Consider the following 27,675-nt stretch of genomic DNA (forward strand, 5'->3'; position numbering starts at 1 on the left):
TTCTCTTGTATTGCATACAAGTAAACATAACATCATACAGCGTGCTATATACAGTGGTGTGAAAAAGTGTTGGCCCCCTTCCTGATTTTTTATTTTTTTGCATGTTTGTCACACTTTTATGTTTCAGATCAAACTAATTTAAATATTAATCAAAGATAACACAAGTAAACACAACATGCAGTTTTTGAATGGAGTTTTTTATCATGAAGGAAAAACAAAATCCAAACCCCCATGGCCCTGTGTGAAAAAGTACTTGCCCCCTAAACCTAATAACTGGTTGGGCCACCCTTAGCAGCAACAACTGCAATCAAGCGTTTGCGATAACTTGCAATGAGTCTGTTACAGCGCTGTGGAGGAATTTTGGCCCACTCATCTTGGCAGAATTGTTGTAATTCAGCCACATTGGGGAGTTTTCGAGCATGAACCACCTTTTTAAGGTCATGCCACAGCATCTCAATAGGATTCAGGTCAGGACTTTGACTAGGCCACTCCAAAGTCTTCATTTTGTTTTTCTTCAGCCATTCAAAGGTGGATTTGCTGGTGTGTTTTGGATCATTGTCCTGCTGCTGAACCCAAGTTCGCTTCAGCTTGAGGTCACGAACAGATGGCCGTACATTGTCCTTCAGGATTTTTTGGTAGACAGCTGAATTCATGTTTCCATTTATCACAGCAAGTCTCCCAGGTCCTGAAGCAGCAATACAGCCCCAGACCATCACACTACCACCACCATATTTGACTGTTGGTATGATGTTCTTTTTCTGAAATGCTGTGTACTTTTACGCAAGATGTAATGGGACACACACCTTCCAAAAAGTTCAACTTTTTTCTTGTCAGTCCACAGAGTATTTTCCCAAAAGTCTTGGGGATCAAGATGTTTTCTGGCAAAACTGAGACGAGCCTTTATGTTCTTTTTGCTCAGCAGCGGTTTTCGTCTTGGAACTCTGCAATGCAGGCCATTTTTTCCCAGTCTCTTTCTTATGGTGGAGTCATGAACACTGACCTTAACTGAGGCCTGCAGTTCTTTAGATGTTGTTGTGGGGTCTTTTGTGACCTCTTGGATGAGTCGTTGCTGCGCTCTTGGGGTAACACTTTTTCACACAGGGCCATGTGGGTTTGGATTTTGTTTTCCCTTCATTTAAAAACTGCATGTTGTGTTTACTTGTGTTATCTTTGATTAATATTTAAATTTGTTAGATGATCTGAAACATTAAAGTGTGACAAACATGCAATAAAATAAACAATCAGGAAGGGGGCCAACATTTTTTCACACCACTTATAGGCTATATTTGGGTTTTGCACTGAAAAGAAATATGGAGTTTATGTTCAATAAAAAAATTAGCCAGTATCCAAAATATTTCTACAAGTACACATACAAGAATACTACCAGTACACTGATGGTAACTTAGAAAATACTGAACTAAAAGTATACTTAGGGAATACTAATAAAGAATACACTTACCTCTGTGAGAACTATGCTGTTCACATAAATTTGATGCCAGAAATATTAAACCATTCTTTTTAAAGGAAGGAAATATTTCTGCATAATAGGATTGAATATAAAGTGAGAGACAACTTAAATGCATTAAGTATTTTAAGGGGAAAAAAGTACATAGGCAATAAAAGTATAACATTTTATTCAATAAAAGACAGAGGTACATATAATTTGATTGCCTTTATTGTATGTTATCCATTAAAATGTATGATGATGAATAAGGGAATGCAAATTGGCTGATATTCTATCAAATAACATAACTAAGTCCATCCAGCACATCATAGAGTAGAAAAGCACACTGGATATTCAAGATACGTAAAGTGAAAATAACTAGTCTATTGTCTCTGATGGGTGCTTAACTTGCCTATTATAGTGAGATTTTATCGAGAGCTGGGAATAAAGAAGCCCAGAATAAAGAAAACATGAGGTTGTAGACATTAATAGTCCTCATCTCACTCAGAAACTCGTTTTTTATGATTTCTTCAGCATTTTATATTCACATCTTTCCAAACACCATTTGCAATTGTAGAATTTCTCTGCCTTATCCATTAAAATAAAACATTGAGGCCTTTCGTGGAGGACCATTGGTGACATCAAGGCTGATTTTGACGCTAGCTAGTTGTCTCTGCCACTTTGCGAACCAGATTTAGCACCATGGTCTTCCTCTTCCCCTTTTTACCTTGGGACCTTCAATGATTGCATTTATGCTTGGTCCTCCAAGGGGCTTTGACTGTCTCCACTTGCAACCTTGGCAGAACCTGCGGGCCGACCCCTCTTTTTCTTCACCGAGCCCGCTGGCCTCCCTCTCTTTCGTGGAGGGCCACTGGCGGCATCAAGGCTGATTTCAACACCAGCTTGTTTGTCTCCACTGCTCTGCGAATCAGATTTAGCGCCATCCTTGCGTGGTCTTCCTCTACCTCTTTTTATCTTGGGACCTTTGGCGATGGGATGAATGCGTGGTCTTCCAAGCGGCTTTGACAGTCTCCGCTTGCGTTGTAAACTCAACCTCTGAAGTCTCTCCGATTCTTCCTCAGGTGTGAGCGGGATCTTTCTTGGCCTACCAGGCAGTTTTATCTTTTTTGGTCGACCGCGTTTCTTCACATTGGTCTTTGTGTCATTGTCAGGTGAAAAGTTGTTCATCTTTTTTGATGGCTTGGCATTGTATTTCTTGGCAGTGAACTTCTTATTGAGTGACCCTCGTGGTCTGCCTCTTCCTCTATTTACCTTGGGACCTTTGGCAATAGGATGAATGCGTGGTCTTCCGAGCGGCTTTGACAGTCTCCGCTTGCGTTGTAAACTGAACCTCTGAAGTCTCTCTGATTCTTCCTCAGGTGTGAGCGGGATCTTTCTCGGCCTGCCGGGCATTTTTATCTTCTTTGGTCGACCACGTTTCTTCACCTTGGTCTTTATGACTATGCCGGGAGAAAAGAAGTCCACCTTTTTAGATGGCCTGGCATTGAGTGTCGGCGCTTTCTCGGTAGTGAACTTCTTATTGAGGGACCCTCGTGGTCTGCCTCGTCCACGTTTGGGTGGATGGGTACTGCCGTTGGGCAGAGGGCTCTCGGTTGCTTCTTTATTCTCAACCTCCATCACGTTGCAGCTTCTCTCTCACAACTTCAGGCGTATCAGTGCCACACTCGTCTGTTTGGTGCTGAGAATCTGAAAACCACAAGATGAGAGGGAGAAAAAGATTTGAGATGAAGATTCACAACATTATTTGAGTTAAGTACTTGAATAGATACCTCATATAGTTTTCCCTCCAAAACCGTAATTTACTATTTTTCCACAATTATGAGCGACGCTACCTTGTATTTTCATTGGGGGGGGGGGGGGGGGGGGGGGGGGGTGTTACTCATTTTTTTTTCACCATCTTGCATACAACCTTAATTATTTTATCTTCTGTAAAACAAACAAAAAAAACAAACAAATTTTACATGGGTGGAAATGTTCAATAAAATGTAAATAAAAGTAAAATAAGTCTACTGCAAATCCAAACAAAAAATGTACAATGAAAGAAAAAAAGCAAATATGAACCTATTTATTGAAACCTCAAATAAATTCAATCTTAATATAAAACAGACTTCATCTCTCTTTATTTGCTATGTACATATATTATCTTTAATATATACACTTACAACTATTGTGTTTAATTATATAACCATTCAACAACTTCACTGAATCCATTTATATAGTTCATTAACAATGGATATAATTATGTTAAACTATTAGAGTATTGATATTATAGTTTTAAAAAAGTAAATTAAAATTACACAACTGACTTAAATGCTGTTTTTGGCTAAGAAAGAAAGTGCTAAATCTGTACCATAATATTTCATATATAAGCGAATATTTAAATATAAAAATGCACTCAATAAAAAATGGAGGGGATATGAGGTGCACTGGTGTTTTTTTTTTTTTTTTTTTTTTATAATTGTGTGAGCAGTTTATTGTAAAACAGGCCGAATCGACTGAAGTGGTTTGCAGACTCGAGATGATAGAAAACCATCTCAGTATTGACAACAGAAAACGAATCAACATTAGTTGAATTAAGCACTGAATTAAGCATATTGTTTTCCCTCCAAAACCAGAATTTTACTATTTTCCACAAAAACTTTTGAATAACTTTTGAGTTATTCAAATTTTTTTCCCACCATCTTTTGTACAACTTAATTTTTTTACTTAATTTTACATAGATGTAAATGTTCAATAAAATGTACATAAAACTTAAGTTTACTGCAGACGATGAAAAAGGAATAAATTAATATAAAACAGACTAGGTGAAACAATACCTATTATTATTTACAATATATTATTTCATATATATATATATATATATATATATATATATATATATATATATATAATTATTTTTTGGCACTTATGACTATTGTGTTTAATTACATAATATTAACCATTCAACAACTTCACTGAATCCATTTATATAGTTCATTAACAACTGATAAAATTATGTTAAGGGTATAAATATTATAGTTTATAGATGATAAAAATCGTTTGTAAAAAATTATAATAGTAGTAAAAAATACGGAAGTAAATTAAAATTACGCAACTGAATTAAATGCTGCTTTTGGCTAAGAAAGCACTAAATCCGTGCATAAATGATATACATACAAACAAATATTTAAATATAAATCACTCACTAAAACCCATTTTCATAAGAATGGAGGGGATACGACGTGCATTTGTGTTTTTTAAATAATTGTGTGAGCAGTTTATTGTAAAACAGACCGAATCGACTGAAGCGCTGTTTGCAGACTCAAGACAATAGAAAACCATCTCAGTATTGACAACGAATCGGCTAATTTATTGCCTACTAAGACTGTATCGTTTATACAGCGAGATCTTACATATTGCAAAATATTGTGTTTAAATTCTAGATTAATTTAAAAATACGCACGCTATCATGTAGTATAAAAGGCATAAAAGAGCGGATGCTGTATACTGGCTGCCATCATGTACAGTGAAGCCCGCGAGCTTTTGTAGTTCCAGGTAAAATGTGAGGCACTGGCCATTTTTGTTAGTTGCCTGCTAACCCGACTAAGACAACTTCTCAATGGAAAAAGAGACTAATTTCATTCGTTCGATAATAAAAAGCGGCAAATATTCGAAACACAACGCACCTTACTCGCGAAGCGCTTCCACCACAGCAGAGATGATGGACAGTGGCGCCTGGGTGGGCGACTGTTGTGATTATTTGAAAGGCAGTTCTTAGTTCTTCCTCGTCTCTCGGGTTCGTGGCACAGCGCCGTCTACTGTGGTGGAGTGTGCAAATAATGGGATCATTTTCATTGCATGATTTAGAAACACCCAGCAGTTTGAAAACACCCACAAAGTCAGAAAAATTTTTTTTACAGATCGGGCTCGGGCTCATTTAGCTTCTCTCTACGCGCAGAGCACACATGGCGACTGTATGAAATAGCTTACTGATTATATTATAAATATTACACATTGCCTATGCAATAAGCAACGCATATTCGCACACATTAGCATACAGGTGACACTTGACCATTCAGAGCATCAGGGAGAATTTGGAGCGTGGTTACTAAAAGTTCCCAATGCTTCGGGAAAAGCTGCATTTTGGATCATCCATGCTTTTGATGATGATCTCCTCATTTGGATGCGCCTTTAGAGTTTTTCAGAAGCGCTCCTGCTCAAAACCGAAACTGCTTTTTTTTCTTTATTTAATAAAAGCATGTTTTGTTGATATTTTGAGCGCACAAATAAAAGTAGACCCTTTACAGTTCCAAACAACGTAGTCTATTACTCTTACTTTTATGAGCAAAAATTATGCGTATTTTGAAATATTTCCAATGCAAGTGATCGCTCCGGCGCCTCCATGTCTGTAAAGCGCACTTCAGCTCCTACTCTCCGCACAAACGACTGGATATGCGCCAGTGCACATTTATCTAGGTTAAGCGTTTAAACTAACATTGTGGAGCTGTTTTATAACTATAGATGTAATTTTAGACAAGTCATAATGATTTGAGTAGGCTAAATTTATCAAACATAGGCTATGATCAACTCATTGTCTGCTGCTGGCCGCTTGGTCACTTTAAAAAACTAAAACTGACATTTAACGAATACAAAATGCTCCAAACGTTTTTCTAAATTAACTTAATAAAATAATGAAACAATCACTTTGCCATTTCATACAAAACTGAAGTATTTTAATAGCTGAAACAGTAGTATAAGCTGTTTTGGGAGAAGGGGAAAAAAAGACAGGCTGGGGTTGGACATGGGCCGGGCTAGGGCCTAAATTTTAGGGCTCTAGTAGAGACTTCAATCTTGTGAGCAGCAGTAAAGACTTTTATACTGAAAGAGAACTGAAACAGGGTTGTAAACAAGGAAGTTACTTTTACTTCAACAACACCTTGTAATATACAGCTAACAAATGCATTTAGCAGCAATGTCATCAGAAATCACTCTTAACAGATAAAAGGATAGTATGACAAAGATATCGCTTTCCTCAGCGGACATTCAAACTAATATTTTATTGTGAATATTAGATTGAGTTGAAGAATGAATGCTGTATCATATGCAGGTAATTACACTCTCTCAGTCTACCTCTCTCTCATAATACTTGACTCTATATAATACAGTGAGCTTTTAATACAGTAATACAATAAGCTTTCAATGAAACAACTCACCGTTTCTTTATTACTAGTAGGGTTGGGCGATGTCTACAAAATTGGCTTCGGACAGTGAAACATCGCAATGGATGATGACATCGGGGGTCAGGGGGTTAGGGGGCATGCCCGAAGCGTGAATCCGTATTCAAAAAGTCACGGAAAACAAATAAAGATTGCTAACGGTTGCTGCACTATAGAGGATTTTTAAAGACACTTCGTTGTTGTTTCTTATGTATTTACACACTCATGCTGAACTATTGTATAAATGCAGTATCACACTCATAGCCGTGCGATATGGCTGTATATCAGCACAGTGTGATTACGCCGAGTAAATCAGGGTTTTCAAAGTCAAAGACAGTAGACTACACAATGGTGGTGTCCCCCACACACTATTTTTCATTCATTTTAAATAAGAAAAAAAACACTTTATGAATTAACACAGTAGGCTACAGAAGATATGGCTGTTTGACCAATCAAATGGGGTCAATCAAAGGGGTGTTTTAGCGCCACTCTCATGAAATGAAATATTGAAGCCATAAACTGATTTGTAAACCACAAACAAAATAAGCGCCATCGAGCCAAATTCTCATTTCCCGCTCGTTAAAAACGAGCCATCTTTCCAATTCTCGAGTGTATTCCTCCATGGAACGTGGCGTGTGTATTCATTTTTGAGGTTATGTTCTTAGATAACTTATATTGGTAAGTCTCTGGCTCTGCAAATACGTATAGCTTAATGTACCTGAATTAGAGTTTAGATTTATTATTTATATTATTCAAGTAAAAGGGTTAGGGTAAAAGTGAGATACTTTCAGTTTACTTTTCATGAACTTATTGGACTTGCTTGCTTGCTTATTTAATATCAATCAACAAATTAAGTAGGCTACTACAAGTATAGGCCAAATATACAGAAAACGTATGTTTGGCCCATAGGCCTACTTGCAGCCTACTTTGGGCCAGATTTATAAACAGCTTGCGACATCACAAACCGTCTTTTGGCGTAAAAATAGTACTGTCAGGACTTACTAAAGACGTGCAGTGAAGAATTAGCGCTGAAAAGGCATGAACTGTTATTTTGGCACCTGACCTTATTGAATATGCATTTGTAAGAGTTTCCCTTTCAGACACAAAATTTATGGGAGCGAGAGTAGGCTATTAAAATCAATCATGCAGCGTGATTTATTAACGCTTGCGCTTGTCAAATGACTGGTAGGACTATTTGCGCCATTATTTAACACCCAAAAAAGCATGTCTTAAAGCAGGCGCTAATTTGCGCTGCTTTTGGTAGATTGCGTCATTATTATTAGGTCATTATGGAAATGAACTTTATAAAGAAAGCAATTTTACCCCAAAGCTGTTTTATTATAAACTTGAACATGTAGCCTAAGCTTCCAGGTAGAGTGGGGTAAAACGCCCCCCCCTACTGTTTTTCCCAAAATAACCCAAAGATAATGTCAAGATACATTTTTAGTGTAACTATGGACTACGTTGACAAGAGTGATGTAGAAGTTTTCACTATGAAGCTTACACTGATGATAAACCGGAGAGAAAACAGATTTCATAGTAAATGATCAAATTATCAGCAGTAAAATAAAAAGTGTTTTAAAGCTTGTTTTGTAGAACATCACAGTTATGATAGGACAGTACAGTAACAGTAGGGCCTGTATATAGGGAGTATGTGTTATTTAATTAAAAAATCATTATATTTTCAGAATGATTTTCGATGTTTTTTCTCAAACAGTCTGTGGGGTAAAACGCCCCCAGGGGGCAATAGGCAATTACTGTAGTTATTCTGTTCTGAACATCAAATCTTTTGTTTTTTCCAGCAAATGTATTCTAAATTGTTGGTTGACTAAAAATATTTGGACTTTATATTTAAAAATTACCTCAAGTTAGCATCAGGTAGCTAATTAGCCAGTTAGCACCAGCTAACTTTTTTTTTTTCAAATAGGCTATTATAATTTTGTAATTCATAATTATTGATTATATTCTTTTTTTTAATTTTAAGCTAAAGCTGCCTGTACTCTGATTTTGCTGTAAAGGTTTAAAGCAAATTCCTTTGACAGGGGGGCATTTTACCCCACCCATGGGGGCGGTTTGCCTCATAGAAAAAAAAAATTCTAATAACATGAAAACTCTGGACATTTTTTCAAACTTGGTTTATAATTTATGTCATTGTCACTAAAGGGGGGGGTTCCCCCACTTTACCCTATGTAATATATGCTGGAGTAGCCTACCTCAAAGAAACCAATATGTGTGAAATAATTACCAGTATACTTAGAATACTTTTACATTACATTTACATTTAGCAGATGTTTTTATCCAAAGCAACTTACAAATGAGGACAATGGAAGCAATCAAAATCAACAAAAGAGCAATGATATGCAAGTGCTATAACAAGTCTCATTTAGCTTAACGCAGTACATGTATCAAGGTATTTTTTTAAAATTATTTAATAACTAAAAACAGATAGAATAGAAAAAGAATAGAGCAAGTTAATGTTCTTTTTATAATGTTAATAATAAAAAGAAAACCAAAAGATTAGAAAAGCTAGTGTTAGTTTTTTTTAATAAGTATAAGTATAAATAAGTATAAACCAATAAAATGTAAAAATTATCCATTTATTAATTTAAAAATAAAAATGTTGTCTGTTTAATTGACAAATAAATTAAATTAAGTATTAAAAATGAATTTAAATTTTAAAAATAATTTTAAATGCAAATTTTACAATTTAAATGAAAAATAATACTCATTTTAAATTATTTATAGAATGAAATGCACTGCTGTTCAATTTTTTTGTCTCTTATGCTCACCTAGACTGTAATTATTTTATCAAAAATACAGTCAAATCTGTAAAATTGTGAAATATTATTACAATTTACAAAAGTTTTCTATGTGTAATTTATTCCTGTGATGCGCAGCTGAATTCTCAGCATCATTACTCCAGTCTTCAGTGTCACACGATCCTTCAGAAATCATCCTAATATGATTTGATCTGCTGCAGATGTATTGTGTGTATGGGTGTGTGAGGTGTTACTTAATGGCTTTCCTTATAAAAGATGATTTTATTAATCTTTAGAAAAGTTTCTAGCATATTTTCCAAGTACACATTATGTAGTAAGTATGCTAATATCAGTGCATTAATACTTTTATGTGTACTATTTAAATACTTTGTTGGTTGACTTTTTAGTTTATAATAGTAACTATATGTGTTCTTTAAATGTAACAATAGTAACCTTTGAGTACTATTTGACATCTTTTTCTTGTATTGCAAAAAAGTGAATATCATACATATAGTTTGCTATATTTATATGGGTTTTTCATTTTAAGTATGCACTTAAAAAAATATGGAGTACATGTTCTATAAAAATAGTCAATATTTTTTGCAAGGGAAGGCCAATTTCAGTATACATTTAGGGAATAAAGTATTTACTTAACTCTGTGTGAATGCTGTTCACTTAAATGTGATGTCAGAAAGATTAAATCATTATTTTTAAAGGAAGGAAATATTGCTGCATTGAATAGAAAGTGAGAGACAACAAGTATTTAAGAAAAAAACTACATCGGCAATAAAACGATAACATTTAATTCAATAAAATACAAGTATAATTTGATTGCCTTTATTGTATGTTATGCATTAAAATGTATGATGATGAATAAGGGAAAGCAAATTGGCTGATATTCTATCAAATATTATATTATTATAATAGATATTCAAGATACATAAAGTGAAAATAACTAGTCTGTTGTCTCTGATGGGTGCTGAACTTCCCTATTATAGTGAGATTTTATCGAGAGCTGGGAAACGTCCATCAAGCACCAAGTAAAGAAAAATGTGAGGTTGTAGGTATTAATAGTCCTCATCTCACTCAGAAACTCTTTTTTTATATGATCTCTTCAGCATTTTATATTCCCATCTTTCCAAACACCATGTGCAATTGTAGATTTTCTCTGCCTTATCCATAAAAACAAGACATTTGGTATAAGGAACCAATTGCTTTACGCAAAACAAGGGCAAATATTCAAACCACTTTACGCCTGATAATGGTAAGGGGCTTTCAAAATGAAAATACGCTTTAGAAAAAAAGGCTATTTGGCACCCTACGCATTTGTCTGAAGGAGACCATTTAAGAGACCACTTGCTGATTTCAATGTTCAGTCTCATCAGTTCTTTGCACTGTTGTGAAATAGTTTTCTTGTATAGCTTTTAAATGAATCCACCGCATACCAGATGGTGGAGGTTGATGTCCCGTATCTGATGTCTCAAAGCACCAGGAGAAAGGAGTGAGACAGTCACTCTTTGCCTACTCAGATCCAGGGGACTTTTTGAAGAGATCCTCTGCTTTGTGTATAACTTAATCATTACTGTTTGGTTTCATGGCTTGAGGCGCTGGGTAGAACAAAAGGCATGAACATTTGGTTGAGAGAAAATGTGATGCACATTATATAATACGGTAAAGAATTATCCACAAGTTTGCTTTGATTTTCAGGCCACTGTACAATGTTTTAGATCAGATTTTGTCATTTCAGGTTATGCAAAAATGCTAAATGAATGCATTGGATAAATGATTAAATAAGATCACAATCGAGGCTGCATAAGAAAAATATGCTGAAATATGCTCCATATGACACTAAGTACAAACATAATGATATACATATGAATCATGTAATGAATCATACAGCCTACATATTTTACAGATATAGTACCAAACTGTATCTAATTTAAAAAATAAACAATGCATATATGTTCTCTTCATGTTCACGCTGTCTTGCGCTGTAAAATATAATTATGTTCTCTGCAGAAAAAGAATAAAGACACCATGACTCGTATAAGCCGCTCCGGGGCAACATCCATCACCAAAGCGTTTGGCAATAATGAGCACAAGATGGCAGGCTAGCCCGTAAAATGGTTTCATGGAACAGATTCGCATCGAAGCCTCAGGAGAAATGTATAGGGGTCGTGAACCTAGGCTGGCTTTGGATTGGTCGCTCCGTGTGGTCAGGGCACAAAGTCAGCCAATAGGTACCGTCCCCGACAGCTGCGTCAAAGTGGTCTGAAGCTGATATCACGGATGTCTGGAAATCTGTGGTGCCGTTTCAGGTAACGTGGAGTAGAAGTAGCCTAGCGAGTTTCAAACCACAGTCAAACAGTCAGTCATACTAATGGTGTGCCTGTGATAATGTCAGTCACGACACAAGACGGGTTCAGAAAAAAGACGAACCAGAGGGGAATCTGAATGTGACTCTTCGGAGGGAAATATATCAATTTAATCAGCTGTTACCTAAGATAATGTGTCATTCAAATCATAAAATCATGCCAAAATCAGACTCGTCTGTCAAGATGTTGCCGAGAGATCATGTGTTTTTAACAACTGATGTCATCATTATACAGCTGTGTTCCCAAGGACCTCACCTGTGACCTTTGAAGACATCACAGGTTAAGGGTCTCAGGGACACAGACATACACTGGTTCAACTTCAAAGTCTTCAGATGGACTCCAAAGTGGGGCTGAAAATCTCGCTTTGGGTCCATCTGCATTAGAGTTACTTTAAAGGTGATTAAAAGAATCTAAAACTGCATGTCAGAGACAAAGAAGATTTTTTTATTGCAGAGTCATGATTACATATACAGAAATAATTAAGGCCACAGATTTATGACACAGATTTTATTATTTTTATGTAATAATAAACATATAATTCACCATACCTTTTGCTACAGTAAAAATGAAATATATAGAATTAAATAGTAATTTCTTAAAAAAAAGTATACTTCGTGAATATATAATTTTTTTTTCCTTCTTTAAATAAATGCTGCTCTTTTTATCACGGTTTTCTAAATATTAGACAGGACAGCTGTTTTCTTTCTTTAAATTAATTTCATTGAAATTAGTTCTTTAAATTTAAATTATTTCTTTAAATTCTTTCTTTAAATAATTATTTCTTTAAATAATAATAATGAATCAATAATAATAATATCAATAATAAGAAATCCAATTTTTAACTGTATTTTTGATCAAATAAATGCAGTCTTGGTGAGCACTTCAAAACTTACTTCAAAAAGATTAAAAAGTCTTACCGACCCAAAGCTTTTAAATGGCAATGTAGACAGACAGACAGACAGACAGACAGACAGACAGATAGATGGATAGATAGATAGACATTCACGCACACACTACATATTTTATATATACCGCATACTAATCTTGGATGACGACAGTCCTTTACCTTTCTCCTTACCTTTGCCAGATTTGGCAAAAGAAAAAGTAAATGCATCACTCTCACAATGACGGTTTCTTCTCCGAATCGCGTGACGTCTCTAAGTCTCCTGAGGTTGCGACCTGTGGAAAACAGAAGCAAGTTTTAACACATTACACATTATTTTAACCCTCAGGAATTAACAGCAACACCTTAACGAGCACAGAAATTAAGATTTAACATCAGCGCCATAAACAATTGCGCAGTTAGTTCTGTCCGGCCCCCTGGTGGCAGACACCGAGGACGACACATGAACCGAATGAACCCAAAAACAGATATGCACTGCCAGCAAACTGTCTCTGCCCTCTCTCTGTCTCTCTCTCTGGCTGCCCTCCTTTTCTGCAAAGCCACAAACACAGAGGCATCGGTGTGCATGTGAGCGACACACATAGGTGGTATATCTATAAACGTGTGACATGTATCACAAACCGCCCGGCCTTTGCGCGATAGATCGTATGACAAATGCGGCGCGTCGTAGGTCGAAGATGTATAGAAAGCATACAGTACCAGAAAACAGCAAACACCGCTCTCTCTCTCTCTTTCTTCCTCTCGGTATCATAGTGTCCCAGTTTTAAGGCTGCATATCGAAACAAGAGTGGCGAGGGAAACGGCAAACAAAAAGGCAGATTTAGAAGGGCATGCAAGTGTTACAAATGTTAAAAAAGCCAAACACGGAAGTCTTCCGCAGTCTTTTGTTCACTATCCCTGCTCGTCCCAACCTAATTTGCCAAATTTACGACGAAACACGCACTTACAGACACGCACGTTACGCCTCGTATGTTATACACTTAAAGAGTTGTCACGAAATCCGCTATAGTGTCTCCAGACGTTCGCTTCCTTAGTGCCGTACGGTAAACTAGTTTCCTCCATCCCTGTTTGACTTCTATCTCCCCCTGCGCTCTCCTCTCTTCTTCTCCCTCCTAGCATGGCGATGATGCTCTGACACTCGTGGCAGCTCATGAGATAGGTGCGCTTTGAGCAGCCCACCATTATATGAAGCCGTCCCCTCTTCTCTTCCCTTTCTCTCTGTTTCTCCCTCCCTTCCTCTCATTACTCCTTTCTCCCGCCCCGACACAAGCCATGTCTAATCCCCCCCAACATCATAAATCAGTGTCACCTAAACACTAACGCACCCAACCAGCGCACACCGTGGACGTTCAGACCCAGTGCTGCTCCTTGTCGTCATTGTCCCTGCCTCGGCGTCTCGCTCCGCTTCCTCTAACCAACCCCCCCTAGTTTTCTTCTCCTCCTCTCCTGCGTTTTGTCAGTAGAATATCTGCCATTCTCTCTCTCTCTCTCTCTCTCTCTCTCCTTCTCCCCCCCCCCCCCCCCCCCCACCCCCACAGCAATGTCTGGCACTCGAATGCAAGAAAAGTCATAACACCTCGTGATTGATCTCAAGGCTTGGAAGGGTGTCTGTGTGTGTGAAATGGAACAGATGAGACAATATGGGATAGATGGGGAGATTGTGAGTTAAAGATAATTTCTGAGAGAGAGAGAGAGAGAGAGAGAGAGAGAGAGAGCGAGAGAGAGAGAGAGAGAGAGAGAGAGAGAGAGAGAGAACGAGATTCCTCTCCCAGACAACAAAAGCTTGGAGGTGATTACCCTGCAGTAATGAAAAGTGTCACCAGCCATCATGCTGCATTATACCAAACTCCTTCCTTTGATTGAAAGATTTGATCTAATGGCAGGTTGGAATGACTCAATTAAGCCCGTATGAGGAAACTCTGTGTATGTTAGGCTACACCATTTCAATTCAGACTAGCACGTCATATGATACATTCATAAGAGCTAGCAGGTTACATAACAATTTAAAGACTCTTTAATAATATACTGTGGGGAGCGAAAATCTGAGAACAAGCTGGACGTATGGGATTTAAACATGGAAATAAGTAGGAGATGTATTTAAAAAAATAATAATAAGAAGAAAAATTCTCATATGACCTAAAAAATGTAGTTATGACCTAAAATTAGTAAATACAATTTATATTCTGTACTATTTCTAGGTCATTAATCAAAAAATTACATTTGTAACACTGATCATGTAATAATAATAATAATAATAATATAAAAAGATTAAACTATCACATTAAAAGGAAGTAAAAATGAGGAGAAATAAATGTAAGATTATGTACTATTTCTAGGTCATTAAATAAAAAAAGTACATTTGTAACTGTTCATGTGACTATTTCAATATTTTTGTCTTTTTATGATATTATAATAACAATAATATTATAAAATAACAATAATTATAATAGTAGTAGTAGTAAAAGAAAATGATCAAATTGTTGATGTAAAAGGAAGTAAAAATGAGGGGAAAATAAATAATGTTTATAATAATAAAAATGTATTATTACTATTATTGCTTGAAACATTGTTTTCTAATTAGTTTTTATTGTTGTTTTCATGTAATTATTTTTGCATTCTGACATAAAACACTTATTAAGCACTGTTATCTATGATATACATGTAAATAAAATTATTGTTGTGTAAAATATATTATATTATATGATATCATTTTTGGGATATAAAAGTAAAAAGATTTCACAGAAGGTCTATAATACCTTGAGAAAGCTATACGTAGATTCGTATTCATCTCAATGGCAAATGCTCAGCTGCCATTTGATCCCCAGAAGTACGTGAAGCTGCCATCTTTGTTTCATGGATATTAAGCTCCAGAAACAAATGTCACGTGACTGTCAAAGGCAGCAGAAAATCTACAACAATATAAATGAAATACCTGTGATTTCTATCGTACATTTTTATTTCGAATACACAGATTCTTATGAATGCCCTCTGCAGAGAAAGATGCTTTTTCTACCCAGCAGGCGCCAACTCTGTGATGCTAACCAGTCAACTCATCGCCCGTCAGTTTTCACCGTAAATCCACAGCGAGTATATAATCTCCAGGATCTGAACACCGTCAGCCTGTGCACGATAAATATTCATGATCCACATTGTGAATTCAACAAACACACACTGATGATGGAGCTGAATAAACAAACAAACAAAGAAGTTACACAAGCAATCAGGGCCGTATTGAAAAGGGAAACAAACAATTAGACAGATTAATGAAATGATAATGAGCCAAAACACCAGAAGTGTTTGGGAGAACAGTCAAGTGAGCAAGAATCAGGCAACACGGTTAGCGTAGAATACCATGACTTACTTATGCCGTGAAATATGGATGGGGATCAAGGATGCTCTGTTTGCATTATGATATTAGATATTTCGGAAAAAAAACATCCTTTGAGACACCTGTTCTAGCACGCAATCAAATGAATGCATCAAGATCTATGGCGCATTCGTTCACGCCACCCAACCAATTCTCACTATATGATCAAAAATCTGAAATTTTCCATGAAATCATAGCTTTTCTTGAGGCTACGCATGGGAGGGTTTTTATTTGCGCAGGTTTGTTTATGTGCACAAGACCGTTTCTTTGTTCGCGAGTCTGTCTCGATCCAGTCTCTCCTGAGTGTGATTACTCGGTTTCTCGTAATGTGAGGCTGAATGTCTTGGTGTGTGTTTACGTGCCTGGAAAAGAACAACGACAGGCACAGATTGCTGATATGTGCTCTTTTTATCTCTTAGAGGAGAAGGGCAACGCAATGCGGATCCTGGCAGACCGTGTGAGCGGCCAGACAGTCAGCGGGACAGACAGAGGAGGAGAAGACTGTAATCATTCATAAGAGTGCTGGACAGATGACTGAGAGGCTAATTGCAAACACACTAACCACACAACTTAATATCAACAACCGTCCTAATGTCCTGATATTATTATAATATATGTGCTTGAGAAGAAAAGAATGGCGGTTTGCAACTGAAAACACATTAAAATGAGCTAATTAGCAGATTATGGGGAAGTGCTGCCTGGTTTTGTCCAAAATACTGAGGAAAAATGAGAAGAATGAGAGCCACAGCAGTGACCATAAATATACTTGAGTGAATTGATTTCCAATTATAAAATACCCTCCCCTGTTGCAGGTTTATCAGCTATTTTGTGCTTACTTGAGTAAAAAGGTGAGATTCTTTACCAACGTTATTTGTCAGATTTATCTGCTTCCACAACTACTTCTCCATTGAAGGCAATTCAGAAATATCTGTGTACGAAATAAACATTTAATATCAACATAAATTGCTGATATATTATATTATATTATGACTCTTAAAATCTTCTGTGGATCCCATAAGATTTCAAATTCTTCTTCCAGCAAACTCGTGTCTATTTGTTGATATTCATCCACATGTAGAATACATTTTTGTTTTCTGATGAACACTTTTTCAGCTGTTCAGTATTATCACAATAATTAAAACAGCCACAAAAACGTATCATTTTGAAGTAACAAAATATCCATCTTATTGATTTCAGAAAAAACATTTAAAGTTAAAACTTCAGTTTTAACTTTAAAGTGTTTTTCCACAATGAACCATGAAATGAAAATTAATTTATAAAATATAATGGAAAAATATATATAAAGACAAATTTGTATTGGTAGAATCTCAAACATTGAAATTTCTCATATATGCTGCTTAATCATATGTTGAAGTTTATTAGTAATTCACACAGAAAAAAAAAGAAATGTCTAATTTAAATCTACACTTTTAGCAGTTTTAGGAATTTCATTCTATTTTTAATTCTATTTAAGTTTCAAATTCTGCATCCTGTTTGCTTCAGGAATTGAACTGGAATTTAAAAGGCTTTCTCAATGCAATTCTGAATGTTATCCAATGCAACGTAAACAAGGTACAATTTTCATTTCATGCATCCCTGGGAATCTAACCAAAGATTTGACTCTGCTGTTTGAGGTTGAACAACCCTATTAAGTACACAAAACACATTTATTCTCTTGTATATACTTAATTTCAATCTGTTATCTCCAACTTCCTGTTTTTAATTAGGAATTTACTAAACTTGACTGATTTGTTGGAGCCCTCTTGTGGACGGGGGGCATTTGGGCACTCACCCAAACTGGCCATATGGCAGACAGGGGCAACTAACAGCCTGTGAATGATAGCACAACAATCATTGAAACTACAAAAACAACAACAATGAAGGTGCTTCTGTGCTGATTCAGACCATAGGTATGGTTTTCAACCTTGAAGCTCAATTTTAAGGCAAAAACATTTGAAATGATTGTCTATATGCAACTGATGCTCATTCATACTCACCTCGGCGTAATGGTGACACCGCAAGGAAAGCTAGAAGGTTGTACAGTTAACTCCAGGCTGATTATGATGCAAAACCATACAACCAACTACCTCAGCCTGCAGCGCACTGACTCACGGTTCGATTTCTACACACTCTCACAATCAGGTGTTAATAGATTTCATGTGTAATGTCTTCCCCTACTGGACAACTTATGTAAAGCAACATATCATCCACTTGTGGATATTACCTTCACACACAAGCACTTTGCAAGGAATTTATGTTAGCATGATCATTCGACAAAAAAACTCATCACACTGAAATACTCCTATTAAAAAAAGATGTATGGTTATTAAAATGGAAATCAGTAAATGAGCAAATGCAAAATAATTAACGGAAGGTTTAGCCGTTCTTTTGGGATAGTTCACCCAGCCTCTGTCATCATTTACTCACCATAATGTTGTTTCATATCTATAAGACTTTTGTTCATCTTTGAAACACAAATGAAGACATCTCTGTCCCTCCATTGAAAGATCACACAATTAAAACTTCAAAAAAGCCACATTTCCATATTTAAGATTCTTGATTGTCATGCATAACTTTTTGATCATTAATATATTTTATTTGACGATTTATAATTAGAAGTCTGGACTCTTTCTAGTAGGGCTGCCCTCGACTAAAGATTTTCTAAAAATTGTTTTTTTGTGTGTTTTTTTTACATTTTATTGACAGCCCCCATTTTTAACAATTTAACTACCCCAATAGGTTGATGCTGGAGAAAATTAACAAAGCATCAGGGAACATCTGCGTGTAATGGAGGAGGAAACAGAGAAGTTTAGACCAAACGTAGAGATCCTCAAAGAAAGGATGGCACTCATAAAATGCTATCGGACAAATTTTGTGTCCAAATATAGCACAGAGGAGACTCTCTGAGTTCTTGTGTTTCATACTGGCCAAAATGTTCAGTACAGCAGTGTGTTAATTGCCTCCTTATTTAATTGTATGAGTTATGACTATATTTTAATACGTCTTTCCTCCTTTGCTTTCCTCTTTACACAAGCTCCTTCTGGATCTGTGAGACCACACCAATGTTGATGTGGACCAACAAATTCTCACACAGCTCTCTGTAATTACACAACGAGCCCAAGTTTCACGGAGTCCCCTGAAGGAGTTCAGGTGCATGTTTGATGACTGTGAAGATGACAGATTGAAAAAAGGTAATTAAATAATTACTGCTTAGATTTTCATTGAACCGCTGACTGACACCCTACCTCTCTGCCTGAGATCATACCCGTCTTCTTTCCTGAATTTATCTGTATTACACACAGTAATGGATGTTAAAAAAAAGAAGGGTAAAAGCATCCACCATGTTATGTTAATCTAATGAGGTTATTTTGTCTAAAGGCCTACAGTTGGAAGCAGCTATTCTGCTCTTGCCTGCTCTGTTCAAGGAGGAGCCGGGGTTGCTGTTTGAAGTTGAGGTGAGCCACGAACAGTTGACTACAGAGTCCGAAACACAATCTAATCAAAGAACTACTCTTATTGCACATTTTGTTATTCAGATGATTTCAATGCAAACATTCTTTTTTTTTTTTTGGTCTACACATGCTATCAAATTGAAGAGAATTTTGTTCATTTTCAGTTCATGGCCAAAAGTATTTGAGCAGTTGTATGACAGTAGTTAAAATTAATTTAACTCATAAGGTTTGCCTTGAAAATAAATTTGAGAAAATGGTTAATGCTATTATCCCCTCTCCCCCAGGGCCATTCTCAGACCAGACCATCCCAACACATAAGATGAAGCTTAAAGGCTGTAGGGTCAACTCGTGCAGTATGACCACATTGTGCTCACTTTGGATGGATAGTTAATCACAGAGGAGAGCGAGGACATCTCGACGGCACTGGGACTCCTCCTGTAGCAGCGGTTCTCGATTCCAGTCCTGGCGACCTGCCCTCACATGCTGTACATGTCTCACTTATTTAACACACCTGATTCAGATCATGAGCTCATCAGAAAAGAGCTCCATGAATGAACTCTGCTCTGACTGACATGGTCCCTAAACAGTGTCCCTACACAGAACATTCATTCACAGATTCATACACTACTTCCTGCCACTGTAAGTCAATGTTCTCTATTTCTTGGCCTCTTCCAAGTCTAGTTGTAGTTTCTATTGTTTTTTAAATCCTGAAGGACTTACAAAAATGTTAGTATGCTGTTGACAGTGAAAAAGTGAAAGATACTGCAGTACTTCAGAGTGTACAACTTAATTTGCAAGTGGTTGTGTATTATTAATTTTATAATTAATTATAATTATGTGTATAATTAATTTCACTCATTCACTATTAATGTTAAAAAGACTAGATTTTCCAAATAAAGTAAAGAACTAATGTAGGCCTAAGACCGTAGGCGAAAAAGTTATATATATAAAATTGTTGTTAGGTGGCTAGGTTGGAATTTAAACTTTGAAACTGTTATCTTTCTTTTCTGCTCAAGATGAGAACGTTTTGATTATCCAATGTTAGAGAGAGGACAAAATAAATAGAAACATTTAAACTCCAATATGGAGAAGTCTGATGTAACTCATAAGGTTTAATACTGTCCAATATAAGACTGAAGAGGAAAAAAGAAATTGAAACATTTAAACTACTGAAAGAACAAAACGGAGTAGTTTGATCGTGGTTATATCCACTGGCTGCGAATAATCCGCGGGTCGGGTAATAAAAAAATCCATTCTGATTATTTGCGGGTGGATAAAATAAATCATAAATGATGCAATATTAACTAGATTTTTTTAAATATTTTTTTTTCCATCAGGCAGACGACTTCATTTGTGTGTCTGTGTGTGTGTTTGCCTGATCGGGAAGTTGCAGTGACAGAAACGGTGAAATTCCAGATAAAGTTTAAAAGGAGTAAAGCCTCTAATGCTATTGTGTAGGCTAATATGGCCATAGAAGATATTTTGTTTTATAAATAAATGTTCATAGAGCGGTCGCGATCAGCTCCGGCGCGATAGACTCTTTCCTTTGTGGTTTTGAGGATGTACTCACATGATGTTTCTCCTTGTACTCACTCGATGAACGCTCTTATCTTATCTCCTTCCAAGTTGGAGATGGCGTTCACCAATGTCTCACTGCTGTGTGGCTGGGTTAATCCGTTCCTGTTGGCTACCTGCTCAATCACGTTGTACCCGATGATGGGATGACACAGATGTCCGCCTCTCATCACTAACATAGGTACGGTGAGTTTCCTGTCCTTTCTTTCATCAGGTGCGAATCCAAAAGTGACTTCCATCCATCCAATGAATGGTATATCCTGACCATTTGCAGCTACAAGGCGGAGTTCTTCGGGTGCATCGATTGCTTCTGAAACATCTCTTAATCGTACATTAGGCAAGTTCTCATTTTTCCACACCTCACCAACAATACACACTTGGGAGCCGGTGTCCCATAATGCTTCTACAAGTAACCCTTGAAGATATCATTGCACAAGGCACTGTTTTACAACAAGCGCAGCGCAAGAGGGTTTGTTTGACTGCTGTGTTGTGGTAGCTGAGGTAGGGTTCACACTTATTTTTGAATACAATCTACACAGTCTCCTATGATTTGCCCAGTGATCTGCTTGACATGCTTTTGAGCAGTATAACGTCTGCTTACAATTTGCACAGTTTCTCAACAGCAGGTCAGAACGGATGGTGCCACAATATGTACAGCGTTTAGGGGACTCTTCTTCAGCACCGGTCACCCCTCCCCAAACAGGTGAACACTTCCCAGGGAAGAACAATCAAGCAATCCACATTAATCGTCACAGATAAGACCCTATAAAGTGCATTCAAAAAATACATTCACTTGCTCTAAGTTCAGTGTTACTCTAACAATTTATTTACATTTTTTTTTCTTAGTTTTACACATTTATTTATTAATTATTATTTTCCATTTTATTTTCTTCTTTTGAATCACCACACAGTCATGCGCTAATTAGCTCTTAGGTCACTGAATCTGCTGTTAAAAATGAACCATCCGATTCATCATATCATCATGCAAAACACACACGAATTAGCTCGAAACCTCATAGCATTTCCACACCGGCGATGACTTGCAGCATCCCACACATATATACGTCATCAAATTGTGATCGGTTCGTGAGATCGGCCAAATGTATCCCTGCGTCGCAATGGTCATACTATTCATCCTAAATAGTATGTGAGATTACAATAAGTGTGTCCCAAAGCATAGTATGTTGAAAAGAGTATGCCAAAAGTCCCTGGATGGTCCACTATTTCAGGTCAATTTTTGAAGTGTGGATCCATGCACACTCCAATGGCTAAAATTGCCCACAATCCATTGCGCTTTGGTGAAGGATTCGATCCAGAACTACAAACTAGAAAAACTAGAGAGGTTTGCAAAAAGGGGTTTGAGTTACTAATAATCAACATTTAACCTGGTATTTATTAATTTATTTATTGTTATCCGTGTTATATTTCATCTGCAACAGCAATGTGAACTTATATAAACATCCATTTGGTCGTTAACTTTTAAATGCATCATTATGCAGTAAATATGAGCAGAGTTCTCCGCATGAAAGACCCGCGACTAGCAGATCAACGAGCTACTTCTCTTCTCTCCAATACGGTTGGAAGTTAAATGAAATGAAATGTGGAGGATGTTAACTGTGACAAGATGATTGACAGGCCAGTTTACAGGGACAGGGTGCGTGTAACAGATGCGACAGAGCGGTCCGGTAAAGATGCAGTTGTGTGACGTGATAGTATGTCCCAAAGCTTGCCTACTCTTCTACTACTTTATCTTCACCAGAAGAGTACATTCTTTAAGGGCGTAGTAGAAGTAGGCACATTGGGACGCAGCATATGAGTACCGTTTGAGTCATAAAATGTGATGATTGGCCGATACCGATCTCCGGCCGACCGATCGGAGCATCCCTAGTTATCATTCATAAAAGTGTCATTTAGAAGCATATTGGCTCATATATGGTAGTCATATATGGCACCTCTAATGGTTCTGTGTAACACATTTTGACAAATGTGCTATTAAGCTTCTTATCTGTAAGAATATGTGCCATATAGTACCAAATGAGGTGTCCCATGATTAAAAGCCAAAGAACCACTGTTGAAAAAGTGCTATATGGCACCTCTTATGGTTCTAAATAGCACCTCTTATGAATACCCCTTTAAGAATAGGTGCTATACAGCACCAAAAGTGGTTCCCCTATGATTACGAGCCAAAGAACCACTTTTTTTTTTAGAGTGTATGTCGACTGATCAACGATTATATGTGAATAAAAGCTTAAATTAAGTCTGTCCATCATATAAAGTGATATTGTCTCTTCAGAAGACTTGTTTTGAACTGTTCTATTCATATAGATTTCAGTGTCTTTTTGTGGAAGGACAAAAATCTCTCAGGTTTCATTAATATCTTCATTTGAATGAAGGTCTTACGTGGAGTAATTGGTGACAGAACTTTAAGGAGTGCATTATGGGAATACATTCATTTCTTATGTCCAGCATGTACATCTTTTATGTCGAGGGACAAAAACTATTATTTAATAATAGTCATCAATGTTGTTTTTACATATAAATTTTAACATTCATTCTGTATGTGAGATGAATCCTCGAAGCACACACGAGAGAGAAAATCAATCTATGGAGACTTTCGAATAGCTGGAATTGGTACTTAATATACAATTCAGGAGACTGACATGAAGCTTTTCATAGAATTAAATTTGAAAATACTAAAAAAATACAAAAATCTGGATCGATCAAGTCATGGTGAATAGTGGCTGTTGTTCAAAGGTCGTACTTATTGCACTACTGAAAGCAACCCTTAAGAAAGTCTGATTTTGAAGCACTTGGAAATTGCACAAGCTTAACGAGGTGACGTCAATCAATTTCATATGCAGTTCAAACATCTGTTTCATTTTGAATTCTTGTGTGTCTGAAACCCTGGAAAATGAATCCAGCTTGTGGATCAATCTATTTTTGCTTGACTCTAGAAAGAAGATTCTCATTCTGGCATTTGTTACCTCAAAAGTTTGTGTACCCACAAACAATTACCAGATCCTTGGCACCCGCCAGCCATTCATTTAAAATAGCTCTCTAAAAAATGCATGAAATGTCAGTATTTACTCACCCATATGATGTTCCAAACTCTTATGATATTCATTCTGCACAAAACAAAAGGAGAAATGTATTAAATTCTACATTCAGTTACTATAAACGAGGATTTATGAACTGAAATCAGATACTATATTTCAATCAACAATATTGAACTTTACATCACTATTTAATGAAAATCTTTAAATCCTCCCTAGAATTACCAATTTCATGAATGAATCATTCTTTAAATTTGAATCTTTTTCATGAACTTGTTGATGTGATTCATGAAGGATTTGTATGGGAATCAAACTGATATGGTTCTGTACCAAAGACAAAAAGCTGCTAAGGCTGAATTTCACAAAACCATGTCAAAAACATGTCCAGGTCGTATTTGACACCAAAATCAACAGAAAAAAATATATATATTTTTGAGTATAGAAAATTAGAAATTGAAGCATATTATTAGGATTATTATGATTTATTGCACAATGACATTATTTTCATAATAATTAAAGCCAATAAATAAATCAATAAAATTACTTATAATTAAGTTGAAAAATAAATATTTGGAAAATATAATATTTGGATAATAAAAAATATCACTATTGAGAATAAAAGTTTTTCTTTGTTTGTTTTTTTTAAGTCAAACATCCCAAAAATAGGAAGGAAGGTGCTTAACTGTCATGAACAAAAATAATAATAATAATAATAATAATAATAAATATATATATATATATATATATATATATATATATATATATATATATATATGTGTGTGTGTGTGTGTGTGTGTGTGTGTGTGTGTGTGTGTGTGTGTGTGTGTGTGTGTGTGTGTGTGTGTGTGTGTGTGTGTGTGTGTATAAAAAAGGCTTAATTTTTTTTTAATGCAATTTTCCCCCCTCTGATTTATGGGTGAAATATGGCCGCGTTTTCACAGAATTCATCTCTCAAACATTTAAATCATTAGCTCTACACATCAACTGATGCGGTTTTTGAGTTCAAATGACTCAATGATCTGTTCGCATCAGTTCACAGCTCACTGGAGGGGAAGATGATCAAATTATTACGATTTTTGAGTGAACCATTTGTTTAACAGGAAACGTTAATGGTTAACGGTAAAGGTTAATGTTCACACTGCTCCTCTCACAGACAGAGACCCAGGACAATTGCAGACACATATGTTGGACAGCTCTGTTCGTCTGACAATGACAGAGATCTCCAGGGTGAGCCGTGAATGCAGTCCAAACATTAACTGTGTGGTCTATTCAGCTCCTTTCTCACTCCCTGTCCTTTTCACAGCCAACCGCATTCATTTTACAGACACAAACTAAACTACAAACCTAACCGCTGACAACTTGGCCTCCTGCTCTTAATGTTACTGTTTAGGTCACTTTTGCGGTTTAATGTCTAGAAGGACTTTTGTCCTTCCCTCTCTGGCTCGGCTCCACCCTATCTTCCTTTTCTTTCTCTCACTGCCACATTCACAGTCCAATCACGTGCGAATGCGGCATGGTGGTGCCAGTGCCAGCTTTTTGCCAACCTGCATGTGTATGTGTGTCTTTGCCAGCACAAATCATTGGGACATAAGGTCACACGCTTGTCATGATCTTAATTATGAGACTACACAGTGATGAAGCTGAAACAAATGTTCAAGAGTTCTCAAATGTTTTCATATTGAGTTCTACATTTCAAAATGTTGATTTGGTTTGAATTTTGAATCAGAAAAACGGTACTAAAAAGGATACATTTTCATTTCGTGTAAATGTGTATACAAAGTTTATCGCATATGTTTAAGTTCATTTTAGGGCCAGTTAACAAACTCTCATCTGTCTTTTACTCACTCGTTCCTTTTATTTCTTCTGTCACTCTTCCTCTACTCTCCACCTCACCCAAACCCATAAGCCTGTGTGTCTGTCTGTCGATACCTTATTCAAAAAGCCAGTGAATGGCAGGTTGCTATGGGAACTCGCTGCTTGGCAACTTGCTGGCTTGGCGACGTGCCCATCGGTTGCCAGGGCAGTGTTGTTAGTGGCAGCTAAGTGCCGTGCCAGCTGTGTGCATCTAGATGTGGATCTATAACGTGTTTGGTTTGTTTGTGAGCATAACTGTAAATTACATGTAAAGGGTAACTATGCCTTTAAACAATGGCATTTTTGAGAGTAAAATTATGCCCAAAAATATATTCATAAAATTTATAGCTAGGTGAGAATTTCACGTTGAAATTGGAAGCGCTCTATGTTTTTGTCAAAGCAAAGACAGATTTGCATGCAGTCAATCTCACGAAACCATGTCCAAAACATGCCCGCATCGTATTTAACACCAAAATCAACAGAAAACAAAGAAACGAGGCATTTAAGCAAATTATAATTATTATTAAAGACATTATGCACAATTACTTTATTTGCATTCATTTAAATGCAAAAAATCTCATTATGTACAAAAGAAACTTCATGGTATATTATTTGCACACACTGCCTTAAGTTTATGCAATAAAATATGCATAAGGACTTGGCTACAACTTTTTTTTTTTTTTTTGCTTTACACAAAACTTTAATGATATTTGCCATATCTTAACTAGATTCGCCTCTTAAAAAGGCAGTAAAATGACAAATTGTTCTGAATGACACATTACAGCCCCAGACTGATCAATCTGTTTGTCTGAAATGTTTATCAATGTTCACATACTTGTGGACGTTCTGTGCAGCAGGATTTACTTTAGATGCTATTATCAGCGTATATTGTCAGGTAACACTTCTATTGTATATAAGTGCTCCTCGACTAATGTAGAGAGACATAAATCGGCAAGCAGAACTGAACTGAAGTCCACGTCTGTTGATGAAAAAGTCTATAGGTTAAGAGCTGCACTTATCCTGAATGAATAAAAACGCATATATGGCACACAAACACTATCCATTCTTAAACTGAACAATACAAGCTAATAAATTCAGACTTTCATATCTGAATAGCAGGAACGGCAGATGACATATTGCCAAAAACATCTTGGCTACATGAATAAAATAACACAACTAAAGTGAAAGTGCCAAATGAATATCTGTAATTTAATTCTAAAGCATATTTCACAACATAAAATACTTTTAAAGAAGCATTAAAAACCCCACAGTAAGCAAGTCAAAGGTGACAGTGACAAGGAAAAACTCCTTAAGGTGTATGTAGAGAAAAGGCAATTTACAGAAGATGCTATTTATCACACTATGTGTAACTTAGAAATATACTGAAAACACTATTGAAATGAGTCAATGTGACGAGTGATGTGACCAACTTTTTGAGTATTTAAGAATGTTTTATGAAATTCACATGGAAGAATATATAGCTATTATGCCCACATTTTTATTAGAATGGCTTCATCTGTGGCTATTTTTAAATCTAAATTAAAAACCTGTTCGATAAGGCTTTTTATTCTGGTTGAAGCACTTTTTATCCTTGTCCTAATGTTTCTGTTGCATGTTATGATGTATTACGGTTTTATTTTTCTTTGTGTTATTGCCGTTTTTAGTTATTATATTGT

The 27,675-nt window shown here is 36.3% G+C and overlaps 1 protein-coding gene across 4 annotated transcripts; it reads right to left on the reverse strand.

Moving 5' to 3' along the window:
- Positions 1-1,618: 1,618 nt before the first annotated feature.
- On the reverse strand, positions 1,619-5,244 carry LOC306885249 (uncharacterized protein). 4 transcript variants are annotated; one of them, XM_079441658.1, is made up of 3 exons: positions 5,131-5,244; positions 3,298-3,391; positions 1,619-3,151 (listed from the first exon to the last, which is right to left on the reverse strand). In XM_079441658.1, exon 3 carries the CDS (start codon positions 3,080-3,082, stop codon positions 2,195-2,197), a length of 888 nt encoding a protein of 295 aa, XP_079297784.1. In that variant the 5' UTR covers positions 3,083-3,151; positions 3,298-3,391; positions 5,131-5,244; the 3' UTR covers positions 1,619-2,194. The 4 variants fall into 4 exon arrangements, with proteins under 4 accessions (XP_079297784.1, XP_079297783.1, XP_079297782.1 ...); XM_079441657.1 differs by having other exon boundaries at positions 3,235-3,391; positions 5,131-5,238; XM_079441656.1 differs by lacking the exon at positions 3,298-3,391.
- Positions 5,245-27,675: the final 22,431 nt, after the last annotated feature.

This window comes from Barbus barbus (genome assembly GCF_936440315.1).
Source record: "Barbus barbus genome assembly, chromosome: 19".
Taxonomy (NCBI): domain Eukaryota; kingdom Metazoa; phylum Chordata; class Actinopteri; order Cypriniformes; family Cyprinidae; genus Barbus; species Barbus barbus.